Consider the following 13,433-nt stretch of genomic DNA (forward strand, 5'->3'; position numbering starts at 1 on the left):
GGAGATAATGACATGATTACTCTGGAAGAAGAAAGCATTAATATATATAACACATATTCACCCACAGTTCATAGTTTACGGTATTTGTCATGCTATTGAATTGCAATTCCTGTGTATACCTAGATAAGTTTGTATAGATCCTTGATAATTGTAATGTTTATGAATGGCGCTGTGTTTTCGCATTTTCTCATCACCGAATCCCCATAGACAGACGCATACACACAGATGGCCGCTTCCTTTTTCTTGCACCTATGACACTCATTTTATATGTAAGATCAAGTTGATATTTCTCCATCTGAATAATCAGAATGCAAAAACTTGACATATTCAGAAAATGTATTATTCAGTTTGCCCTTCCAATCTGAAACCCTTAGATCCTTACCTCTTCAGAAAGAAATGAGGGCCAGTGATTTTCAAAGGTCTGACACTAACAGCCTCGCCTCTGTCGAAACTTTTCTTTTTTATCTTCCCTCTCACGACTAAATAAGCCGAGAAAGCAATTGAGGCATACAATCAGACAGGACTTCATTGTCAGTGGTGAAATTGCCCAGGAAATGAAAAAAAGAAACCTTTTGCTTAATAAATAACCCAGTAAACCAGCCATCTATGACATGAACGGAAGCAGCCGCGCTGATGATTTTCCCCTTATTCTCAATGGTAGGCATCAATGATTCTAATGATTACTGTCTAATGTCTTTTCAGATTTCGAACCTTTACATATATGACACGGTGCTTTTGCTTGCTAATGCTTTTCATAAGAAACTGGAGGACCGAAAATGGCACAGCATGGCCAGTTTGTCGTGTATCAGAAAGAACTCCAAGCCTTGGCAGGGAGGACGTTCCATGCTGGAGACCATCAAGAAGGTAACTTTTGGCTAACGTTTCACTCTCCTTAATTTTCATGGAAAGGGGATACATTAAGTTGTCTTTTGTTGAGATATCTTTTAAAAGGATGTTTCTCATCACCAATACTGTTGTCAATTTAAAGCGCAAGACAGTGTAATAGAGAGATGAAATATTAAAAGAAACAACGTCAGAAAGTCACATACATACATAAAACAAGGAGCCCTTCCTTACACGTCAGGGAATTGTATGCAGGTGTAAAGTTAGTGGTTGAAGTATTTTCAACTGCCTTTGTTATACCTTTAGGATTAGGGATACTCAAATTATTTTGGTGCCTGTCACAAGTACAAATAGCTGGGGTTTTCTTTTTCTTTAAAATGCACCATCAGGGTCGCCTGGGTGGCTCAGTGGGTTAAGCCTCTGTCTTTGGCTCAGGTCATGGTCTCAGGGTCCTGGGATCGAGCCCCGCATCAGGCTCGCTGCTCAGCAGGGAGCTTGCTTCCCGCCCCCTCTCTGCCTACTTGTGATCTCTCTCTCTGTCAAGTAAATAAACAAAAATCTTTAAAAATAAATAAATAAAATAAAATAAAAAATAAATAAAATGCACCATCAACTGAAAAAAAATAAGCGCAAGACTTCACTGTCTTTGGAATACATGATACATGGTAAGACATTAGAGGAGATGATCCTTAATTTATTGTATGATAAAGATACAATTCATAAATAGTTAATGTTTTTCAGCCTTTGTGAACTATTGGAGATATTTGGTGCATTCTTCTTCCTCACTGTCAGCGTGGTGTTTAGCCGGGCTGTGACCCTCTTTGGCTGAGCTACGTGCTCTGTTCCCGGGAGGCAGTTTATGGTGCTTAGCTCCTCTCAACAGTATACGCGTTCTGCAGTTTATTAGCCTCTTTGTCATGTCATCCTTGCTGGCATTTTCCGTTTGTCTCACACAGCTTCTTGGATTTAAAACGAAATGATTAATAAAACAAACAAATTTCTCTTGTAACCGTTACACAAAGAGGACAGACACTTGGAAGTTGATGTTCCTTATTTTACCCATCCTTTTTCTCTCTGATGTGTTTGCCTTTCTCTCCTGAAACAAAAAGAGAAACTGCTAGTTGAATGAAATATGAACGTATTTAGAAAAGCCAGAGAAAAATTTAAAAATTCATCATTAGACGTGAACGAGCTGTACAAGAAACCAGGAAGTGGAAGAAGGAAATGTTGCAAATGGAGGCTATCCTGGATCTTTCTCTTGGTGTGTTTCCTCTTTGTGAAAGAATCGCTTTAATGAGAATTTAGGCTCTTATCAACAGAAGTGCTTGAGAATTCAATGCATTGAATATACTGGCAGAGTAAGATATTTCAACTAAAAAAATGAATCAGTCAAATCTAAACTCAAAGTGTTGCCAAGATCTCCCTATCTGTCTATGTAGAGATTTGGCAGGTATGAATCCAAGGGAAGTTGTTGAACATGATTCTGATCCTGCCAACTTATTAATTCATGGTTTGGCTAGGATGCAGGAACCCGAATATATTCATTCTTCTGAAGGTTTCTCACAAAGGCAGGATAATAGTTTGGGAGGTTGCTTAGGAGATACTTATTTAGTGGCAGTATTAGTGGGAGGGAAAAGAGAGACACCATAATATGTAGGTGGTTCTCATGGAGCAATTCATTATACAAAATGGATGCTGTTGAAAAATGTATAATCAAAACAATAATTTAGATATAATAATTATGACATTTATTTTGGAGGGGAATATTTGTGTATTTGTCCCAGTAAGCTTTCAGCCCAGTGACACTTTTAAAGGAATATATCCATTCTATGTATTGAGAGACTAATTTTGAATGATATATATCATTGCAGATATATTTGGTTTCCTTATTTTTTTAAGTAAACTCAGCCCAGTGGGGCTTGAACATATAACCCTGAGGTCAAGAATCACATGCTCAGTTTCATTATTTGCTTTCCCATATTTCAAACTGATTTCAACAAAAATGGAGTAATTTTTTTTCCAGTGATATTACTTTGCCTCATATGAGTGTTTTTGTCATCTCATTCAGATGTCATTGATAATACTGCGTGTACCAAGAAAATTTGAAAGAAACATTACTACTCATATAGGAACTCCCAATAGAGCAGAATAGACTCAGGGATGTCCAGGCTGACTCAGTCCAAGCAGCAAGGGTGGGTCAGGTCTTGCTAATGGCAAGTAGGTGAGACTGGGAAAATTTCCCATTTACTTGGGCTAGAGATTTTAAGACTTACATTTCCTACTGGGTTCAGTGAAGCAGGTGCAGGATGAGCTTTCTTGATCAGCATGTCCAGATGTGGAGCCAAAGGGGAAAGGGAGACCAAAGCTTAGAAAGAAATCAGCAGCCAAACATCACAAATGAGGTCAGGCTCTTTATTACAATGGGGACATTCTAGTGATAAAATTTTTAATTACATTCAAGAAACCACTGCATGTCTATATTAAGGGCATGCTATATATACTTCACAAAGCCTCTGAGTCGCTGTGAGGAGACAAATGAAAGAATGAGGGTCTGTCCCTTAATTAATTTATATTCTTTTTTAGGGAGGTAAGACAAAAAAAATTAAGAAGCAATGTAGTTGATGTAAATACTGTAAATGTCCAGTACATTTATAAGGGGGGAAGTGGCAGTTTCCAGGAAACTGTTGTATGGAAGTTTTACAATGTATTTTATGAGTTGTAAAATAGGTACTTCCACGTTTCTCTTCTTTTTTAAAAAATAGTGGTCAATTCTCAAGTGTTTATTTCTCCCAGATATTATCAGTTACCCCCAAGCCATTGCTATTTTATGACTTTTAGAGATCCACCTTGAGATTTATAATTTTTAAAATACTGAGTCTTCCCATCTGTGGACATGGTATCTATCCACAAAGTCACCTTTTTATAGCCCTCAGTAAAGACTAATGTCCTTCATACTTATTTGCATTATATTTTATTCCTAAAATTTTCTAAAGTTTTGAATATGTATGTCTCTGGGTATGTGCATATTTGTACACACTATCATGACTCAAATTTATTTCCATGATGTTTTCAAACTAGATATTGTAGGTATGTAAGGCAGTTGTTGATGTTTGACATATTTTGTGATCGAGCTGACCAACCCTTGAAACTTGACTCCTGATTCTCACTTCTTCCTTCATAGTTTATTCCCTTGTCTTTTTCAAGTAGCCATTGATATCATCCTCTAGTAAAATTAATGTTATCACCTAATTCTAATACTTTGTATCTTTCTAAAACTTTCAAAAACTTAAAAAAACATATTCTTGAGGCTGTCTGGGAAATGACCTGTTAGGTGCACCCCAGAGTTTATGTACCTCAGAGGTGGCCATCTTTTCCTGCTCCAGGTGAGGATGCCAGGTCATCTCCATCTCAAAGATGTAGATGTAAGGATTCTACCTCTAAGGAGAGCTGTTGCTGATGCCAACCTGGCTTAGAACTGACCTGCACAACCCTGCCACATAGGACACACTATTTTCCGGTTCTCCTCTGATGCATCCTTCAACTATTCATCTTGATTTTAATGTTAATTCACCACTGACATGGGACACTTCCAGCTCTTGGGTGGAAGGAACCCCAAACTGTGGTGTTAGCAGCATATCCATGAGATAGAGGCTGGTTGTGGGGTCTACATGGAAGGGTCTGTAGGGGAATTTGCAGGATAAGCCAGTTACAGAGGAGATAGTGGCTAGTGAGCAGCGTCTAGGCCACAAACTTGTGATTTGAGCAACATATGTAAACATGGCAACATGTGAAGAAAACTTGGTGGGGTTTCTTCCAACATTTTATTGACCCTGTGTCTAAAGAAGACAGTGTTGTCATAGATATTGCTGGATGTTTGTACGTGCAATGATGGGGTGATTAATGTTATTGGGGAACCATGTTAAACTGTAAACTGTGAATAAAGTCATTTGACAAAAATCTGTACAGACAGCTCATCCACCACCCACAAGGAGTTATCCTAGTTTTTAACATGGCTGTCAATGAGATCTTCTTTGACAGTTACCAGATTCAATCAGACAACATCAGATTTAAGTAGGACCATTCAATGTGTTGAAGACTAATTACGTGAGAAACCTGAATTCAGAAGACATTGACCAGTCTATCACCAGAAGTGGCATGTTGATTAGGATGTCTCACTTGCTTCCCGAGATGCAGAAGTCCTTTTGCAATGCCAGGTATGCATGCACGCTGCCTTGGTGGAGATGGACCATGACTGAATCTCTGAGCTCTACGTGGGTGAATGCTGACCCACAATCACTCTGTGTTCTCAGACAAGCAGATGGATCAAACATCAACAGTCTTCTAAAAAATAAGCCTGCAAGGCAGATGCTTCATGCTGTCATCCTTTTTACTCACAATGATCTTGTTGACAAGGTTCAACCTGGGGACAGAGTAAACAGTACAGACATCGATTGAGTTGTTCTTACTGAGTCAATTCAAGAGTGAGTAATGTGAAGTCTGTCTACAAAACCCACATTGATGGCAATTATTATCAGAAAGTGGATGCAGAACATCTGCATGAAGAAGCAGATGAAGATACAGAATGGAAACTTTTTTTCAGAGAAGCATGTGGTATTGCTGAAGAAGCTCTACGGAAGATGAGGCATTTATGAGAAGATTGCTTCAGTCTCCACTCAAAGCATGTAAGAACATCAAGATTTAAAAAAGGGACTCTTGCTTCAGCTCTTCCTTAGAAAAAGGAAAGATTTTAGTCACATGGCAAAGGACAGACTTTGTGCTGAAAACAAATCCCGATGTGTGGTGACCCTGGGACCAGTAAGTCCCAGCCTCTGCAGTATGTGTATGACCCAGTCTCCTGGGACTGACTTAACAGTGTAAGTAGCAAAAGACCCTGAGATGAGGCAGGTGGTCCTGAAGACTGATGCCTTTGACCTAAGTGGCAATAGTATCTGCTGTATTATAAGTTTGAGAAGATGAATGAAAATATGAGACCAGCATTGCACACTGTCATGGGACAGCTGGCTCTCTCCATTTCAAAGGCTGGGATTATTTGTCAGCTCAATGCATGCACCTGTATCCTGGCAGCAGCAAATTCTATTGAGTCTCAATAGAAAACAGCTATTGGTAATAATACAGCTACCTCACATGTTATTATCAAGGTTCAATTTGATCTTCCTCATGCTGGACTCTCACAATGAAGCCTTTGACAGGCATCTCGTTCACCACCTTGTGGCTCTGTACTACCAGAGCAAGGAGCAAGTGGAGAAGGGGTTCACAAATGTGGCGGTATTGAAGAACTCCGTTGCTTATGCTCACAGCACAGTCATGTCTTGGCTGAGCCCGCACGCCAGCCAGGCTCTCATCCAGGTTTATGTAGACTTGAGGGAGATCAGAAGCTCAGTAGTAGCTGAGGAATGGTTTCTGCATACTCTTGACAGCTGGAATCCTTAAGTCGCTTAGCAGAACCGCTGGATTGAACTCTGGACATATCTATTCTTACTACAAAAATGAGTGCCACGTCTCCGAAATGGAGAGAAGGGTTAGCTAACTTAGTTTGTGTAAGGGCAAAACCAACTCTAAAATACAACTTTTTGAAGCTATTCAGGGACAATCTGACATAGCAATTACCCAAGATATGTTTGAAGAAGTGCTGCATGCTTTAGCTGATGATGGCATCTTGACAGTGACGGGAAAAAGTGTTTGCTTGCTCTGAATCTTTTGTGAGTAGTGCTGTGTGTTCTTCTTGTCTGTACTTGAGCATTGCACTTGTTTCATATATGTTTGGCATACAGGCCAATTGGCTGCCATGCTGCCATCAGCAGAAATAGATTCTTTAAATAATTATCTGACTCCATAAAAATTTTTTAACTTGGGTTCAGTTTTCTTAGGAGGGGCCATGTTTTCATAAAGTGTGTGTTTTCATTTATCCCCCCACATTTTGAGTAAAAATATAGTGCCAATTGACAGCATATATGGCATATATGATAGAAATTATTTTTTTGCAGTACCCTTTTTTTTTTTTTTTTTAAGACACCAGAGCTTTTAATTTGTGGGTATGTACAGATAGCAGAATGCCATTGTTTTTTGAAGGTGGCAGTCTGGGTCATGTTTTTTGTGCTAGACTTTCTAGTAGCAAGCATCTATATACTTGGAGTTTTTGTGATATGAGATAAGACTTAATCAGAGCCTTTCTCTCTGTTACAGCACTCAAACATAATTCCTCCTAGAGGCTGGTTCTCACGGCTATTATAAGATCAGGAATTAATGGCTGGAAATGATTGGATTCTAGGCTAATGTCTGCCACTTTATCCTATTGTAGAAAACTTTTTTCCTAAATAAATGATAGGGAGCAGTTTAAAAATAATAAAATAAAAACTGTTCTTGACTAACTGCTTTAGCTTCTACTTGTAAATTTGTATAATTTTGATGATAAATAACATCTTGGTTTAATAAATATGCCACGAGTGTTTGGCTATTAAGCATTTCAAAGGTATTATTCGAAAAGAGATTTTTAAACTAGGTAAAGAATATATCTTTCTATTTTTCTTTTATTATTTTTGTACTTTTTTAAAATTTAACTCATGCGGTTTTATACTAGCAAGGTAAAATAAAATAATCCTTCCCCAGTTTTAAGGTGGAGAAAACTGAGCCTCTAGAAAAATTAAACAACTTATTAAGGGTTGGTTACGATGCAAATTTGTTTTATTACCAAGTTTTTGGCTTCTAACTCTGTGTTCTGTATACCATACTATTTACCCTTTCCCTTGTTCATTGCGATAATTTTATTCACCACTGCCAAAACCCTTTGGCTAAAGAGAATGCCACACACCGAGAAATCAAGGGTATAAGTGCTATGTGCAAATATTACATGAACAATATCTTACTTTCAAGGTGCCCTTTTCAGATGCCTTGAATTTGGAGTGTGCATTGATGAGTCTGCAAAGGGATGATTCTAAAGGCATGGACTGCATTTTTAAAAGCTCTTGTGGCAGAAATTTATTAGCACACATATGCAATCTTCACTGTTTCATGAAAACCTACATTTAATTGTAGTATATATTTTGGTAAGGAGTTTTCATGTTGTATAATTTAAATTTGTTGAAGTTACATGCCTTAAAGAAAGCTCTCAAGCCTTTTAAACTAAATAAGTAAAACAAAAGTTGAGCTGCTCTGAAAGAAAGTGGGGGAGGAACTCCTTAGATGGACTCCTACTACAACTGGTTCTTAGAACCACAGTTTGAAAATCACTTCCCTGGGACATTTAGAAATCAGTTTAATCCATACAGATCTACTGCCATTCTTAGGTTGTGGAATAAGATTACATTCAAGCAATGTGGGCAGAGTATTTTTATTTACAGACTTGTTCTAAAATTAAATGGCAATCATTTCCTATTTTTTCTTACTATCAATGTTGAGACAGCTTCCAAGAGTACGCTGTGCTCATTCATGTATTTATCACTCTTTTAACGGATATTTATCACTTGTCTGTAGTGTGGAATGTATTATTCAAACTCTTTTAGGTGATTACCCAAAAAAGAATTTAGAGCCTAGTAGTGAATATTGACATTATTATACCGAAAGCTATCCTCTAAGTTGAGAGACAACAAGAGGCCCCCAAAGTGGTAAAAATAGGGTACTGTGGAATCTTAGAAAGAATGTACCATGCAGCGGTACACACTTAGATTCCCATTTCTCAGCTGAGGTGCTCTTTTCCAGGAAGGCACACAGCTGAGCCTCTGTCCAGGAAATGCCCTGTGCAGCAGAGAGACATTCCACTCTTCCTGGAATTGCATACACCCTCATTGCAGAATGGTCTGAGTCCCTTGACTCAAAAGGTGGTAACTCCAGAGTTATTTTACTCCTCCACAGGGACTGGCCCCAGGCATCACCCAAGCCATTGCTGTATTTCCATCACTGTTTAACCTCTCCCTTTCCAACCCCTTTTCTTGCACTCCCTTGAAAGTGTTTTTCTTAGGATCACTTGAGGTAACCCTCCTGCACACAAACAAATCCCCATTTCAGAGCTATTTCCTGGGAAACTTGACCCAAAACAGAGGAAGAAAGTACATTAGAAACATTTGTATGAAACTGATAACATACTAATGGAAACTTGAAAATTAACAAGTTTAAGACAGGTAAAGCTATGGAGAGGAGGATATTTCAGTGGTGAGAGCACTCTAGCTGCCATATCTTTGGAATAAATCATGTGGATAATGGCAACAATTGATTAATTTACCAGAGTGTATAAAACACATGGAAGGAATAGTCGACTGGAAAGAGATTGAGGAATTTATTTTGTAGGTAAATAAAAGGCCCTAAAGAACTTTTGAGCATGGAGATAAAAAATGAGAGCCGAGTTTTAGAAAAAAAAAATATGCTTTTATCTTTTAGTTTAATTAAAAAAAAAAAACCTAAGAAAAATACTGCACTCAAAATATGTGATTACATATAAACACTGACATTTTCTATGTATTCTACATGAGTAAGCCAATCAAGGTTTGACAGATCCTTAAATCAAATACTTCAGCATTGACTTAATTGATCAGTTTCTGCTAAATATTTTATGGTGATTATTTTCAATACTAAATGTGGTAAAATCGAATATATCAACATTTATATTAGTATCTCAAATCATTTAGTAACAATACATTTTCTTGTATCAATACCTATCCTATCTAAAAGAGATCTAACTCCATGTTCATCTCTAAAGAAGTGTTCTTTGAAATGACAAAAATACTGAAATGACTTTAATTCTTATATGGTAATATATTCATTCAACAAATATTTACTGAGTACTACCATATGCTGTACTGTGTGAGCACAGAATAAGGAAGCAAAATAGAAATATCAAAAATAATTCCAAGTGTGGTTAGTTCTACAAAAGTTCTACCAGCTGTTCTGGAAATATATGTCTGGGGGACCTCCTTAGGTATAAGAATGACAGATAAGTGAAAATGTTTAAGGTGCGTAATTATTAGCCAGGAAAAGAAAGGGAAGAGTATTCCAGGAATGGGGAAGGAAGGATGCTTCATGCAAGAGCAACAGAATATTCTCAGGCTTGGAGGAAAGAGTGCTTGGCACATGTAGGCATCTGAAATAATATGGAGATGGCTAGAAGAGAGGTAGAATAGGGACTTGGTGACTTGGTTCCTTATTAGCTAAAATAAGACAGACAGAGAAAGACCATGAACATTTTTGTCAACCATGTTCAAGTTCCTAAGCTTTATCCAAGGGGTAAGGTTAAGCTACTGAGGTATTTTCAATGCAGGGCCAGGGAGGGTAGGAGTGACAAAATTGGATTATTCAGTGGCTGCCAAGTGGAGAATTCATTCTGCAGCTGCCATTGGACCAAGACAGACTGGATGAGAGAATGACACTTAAGAGGCTGGTGTCCCAACTCAAAGGAGACCAAGGCAACGGTGTTGGTTGTAGGGATGGATAGAAGTAGATGTTTTTCAGAGATATTTAGGTGATTAAAACAAGATTTGACATTTCACATAAATGTACAGGGGAGAAGAAAAGATTCCAGGCTTCTGGCTTAGAGAAAAATAACTCTAATAAGTTGGGGCTATTGTTGTTGTTGTTATTTAATTTGTATACTTAGAGGAATGGAAACATATTATTTTGCTTTTGGGGTAAAAAACCACGTGCCATTTATAATTTATAAACCTGAAGGACAGAGAGATAATTTAGGAAAATATCATCTGACTTACCAGTAACAGTACTAACTTGGAATATAAATATAGTATTTTGCAATAATATATGCAAATTAACTTTTTTGTTACTAGAGCTTTTAAAATGCCATCTCTGCCCTTAGAATAGGGACTCTTGTGGACATGTCAACGTGTACTCCAGCTTCAGGGCATTTGAATCACCAAGTGGGTAAAATGGTATAAATTTTAATTTATTTCAGTTCAACATACATTTTTGAGCAATCCACTGTGATATACATGTATTATATTGGGCACACAGTTTATATAGTCTAGAGGAAGAAGTATGAAGCACAGGATAGAGATTTTAGTTCAGGTTCCTCAAATAACTTGTCATCTGTACCTCAGTTTCTTTTTCTCTAAGATGTAGATAACATGATCAAAATACTAGCAATACCCTATTTACTTCTTGGTTTGCTGAAAGCATCTATTATGAATGAATATTTTAATGTATATGTGTAGAGGCAAATACACATATGCACATGTGTATGCATATAAATACACATACAAATGTCATATGGCAATTTCAGTTTTTCCTAAACATTTCACACAAATGAAGGTTTTTTTGTTTTTATTTTTTGTGGTTTTATTTATCTTATAATGTAGTATAAAGCTGCCATTATATTTTTTTCTGGATGAAAATGTAATATTTCCTCTGTCAGGGATTTTTCTCCCTGAAAATAACTTATGAAACATGAGGCCACCAGGGTACACCACTGAGTCTGGCATCTTTCAGTGTGTTTTCTGCCTTTTGGGGCTCATGTTTATTTAACAGGTTGTTCTTGATTACCAAGCATGTCTGCAAGCTGCAAGGAACCTAGAAGTATGTATAAGGAAATTAGACGACTGTCATAAATATTTGATGTTCCATATGATCCTCCAAAAGTATCTCTAAATTACTGTGCAGTTCAAGCATAGGGAAAAGTCCTTCAGCCTCATAAAAGAGAGGAATAAATCTTAGTAAATATTTTCTCTTCTTCATTTTTTCCCCCAACTTATCCTATCTGTAGGGGAACAGCAAACTTTTGCCTTTTGAGAAACTGATTATCTAGTGGTAAATTATTCCCAACCTTTGATTCTCCTCATTTTATTTTTCTCTCTTTCTCCATTCTATATTTGATATCCACTGGAATTTCTATATAGATTAGGTGGAATGAAATCAAGACCAATTTTACTTGGTATTTTAAAAAAGGTTTACTCCAGCAGCAATTTTTACTGTCAATTTAAAGGACGTTTAGAAATTACTTGTATGTGTCATTCATACTATCAATGTCCCATTAGCTTGTTTTGTTTAGAATCTGCTGCATCACCAAGAGATAAAAAATGCAACTGTGCATGTACAAAGATAATGACTGCTCATTACCACCTGGCCAGCACATATTTTTATCAAGGCTCGGTTTTCAAAGTTGATCTGAGGATAGATGAAAAAAAGAAAACAAAATAAAAAGCTCAAAAACATGGGAATAGTCCTAGGCAATCAAAAATCAGAGAGGTTAAGTTGGAGGCAAATAACAAGAGGCTCCAGATAAAGGGTTCATTTGCTTGAAATACCAACCTCTCAAGCATCCCCTATATCTTCATGAGGGAAGGTTTTACTGATTACCAATGCTAACAGCTCATTAAGCATATAACACAAGGAAGACAAATTACAGAGTCAAAAAGGTGAACAAGTTAAGTAGAGGCCACAGTCAACCAAGTGCAGGTTCCCTGATTTATGTTTTTTTGTTTTGTTTTGTTTTGTTTTTGTCTGTTTGTTTTTTTGGTACTTTGTATACGGTGTAAGTAGACTGAGTTACCAGATACAAGCTATGGATCAAAACACTGGCCTGAAGCAACCATATGAGTATTGACTGGGAATAATAATAATTTAGTGCCAAACAATCTAGTGTTCAAACGTTTAAAAATTTCAGGAGTATAGCATTTTTGCAATGTAGCAATCATATTGATATATAATATCTTGTTTTTTCCCTGAGTACTAAGACAGAAATTTAAACTCTGATATAATTAAGAGATGTTATTAGGGTAGATGGGTAGATGTATGAATGAGGACAAGAAAATCTCCAATAGAAGATTTTGGTATACCGATAGTTTGAACTTAGGTTTAGAAATTTAAGCTGTATTTGGGAGTGCCTGGGTGGCTGAGTCATTAGGCATCTGCCTTGGGCTCCCGTCATGATCCCAGGGTCCTGAGATAGAGCCCCGCTTTGGGCTCCCTGCTTGGCGGGAAGCCTGCTTCTCCCTCTCCCACTCCCCCTGCTTGTGTTCCGTCTCTCGTTGTGTCTTTCTCTGTCAAATAAATAAAATCTTTAAAAAAATATATAAGCTATATTTGTGAGCAAAACTCCTACAGTATTTGCTATTTGGAGATACTAATGATAATAAGATCCACTGCACTTAACCCCAGACTTTACATTCTAGAGTGATAAATGGATTTTTTGAGATGTTAATACTGAATGAACATATAGGATCAAATTGACATGCAATAATAGGTTCATTTACCCATATCAAAGATACAGGAAATCAAGAGGCACAGAGGAAAGAGATTGTAGGGCATTTTGCATGATTCTCTGAATCCTTTCTTTGCACATTGGATACATGCATTCTGTCTCCAAGGAAGGTTTTATCAGTTTACCTCATACAACAGAGAGCATTTACATTACAAAATGTCTCCAATTTTACTCTAGAAAGTGTAAAGCTTCAGGACATTTTCTGATGTGCCATAAGCCATTAATCTACAGATTCTGCTTATTTACTACAATAAGTCTTTAGCAGAGTACATCCTGCTAAGGGCTTTTATAGATAAAGACTCTTCTTCCTATTAAATATTGCTAGTCTCTACCTGGAGTTCTAGTTGACAAGGACATTAGACTGACTTACCTT

The 13,433-nt window shown here is 37.2% G+C and overlaps 1 protein-coding gene across 3 annotated transcripts in view; it reads left to right on the forward strand.

The window, feature by feature from the left end:
- Window positions 1–13,433, forward strand: part of GRID2 (glutamate ionotropic receptor delta type subunit 2) — a gene marked incomplete at both ends in the record, with an annotated part of 1,466,807 nt that overhangs the window by 919,406 nt on the left and 533,968 nt on the right. For all 3 annotated transcript variants that reach the window (XM_080796960.1, XM_080796959.1, XM_080796961.1), the window contains one exon: window positions 703–864. In XM_080796960.1, coding sequence (XP_080653086.1) covers window positions 703–864 — 162 coding nt within the window. The remainder of the gene's footprint in view (window positions 1–702; window positions 865–13,433) is intronic.

This window comes from Martes martes, assembly GCF_963455335.1.
Source record: "Martes martes genome assembly, chromosome: 2".
Lineage (NCBI taxonomy): Eukaryota > Metazoa > Chordata > Mammalia > Carnivora > Mustelidae > Martes > Martes martes.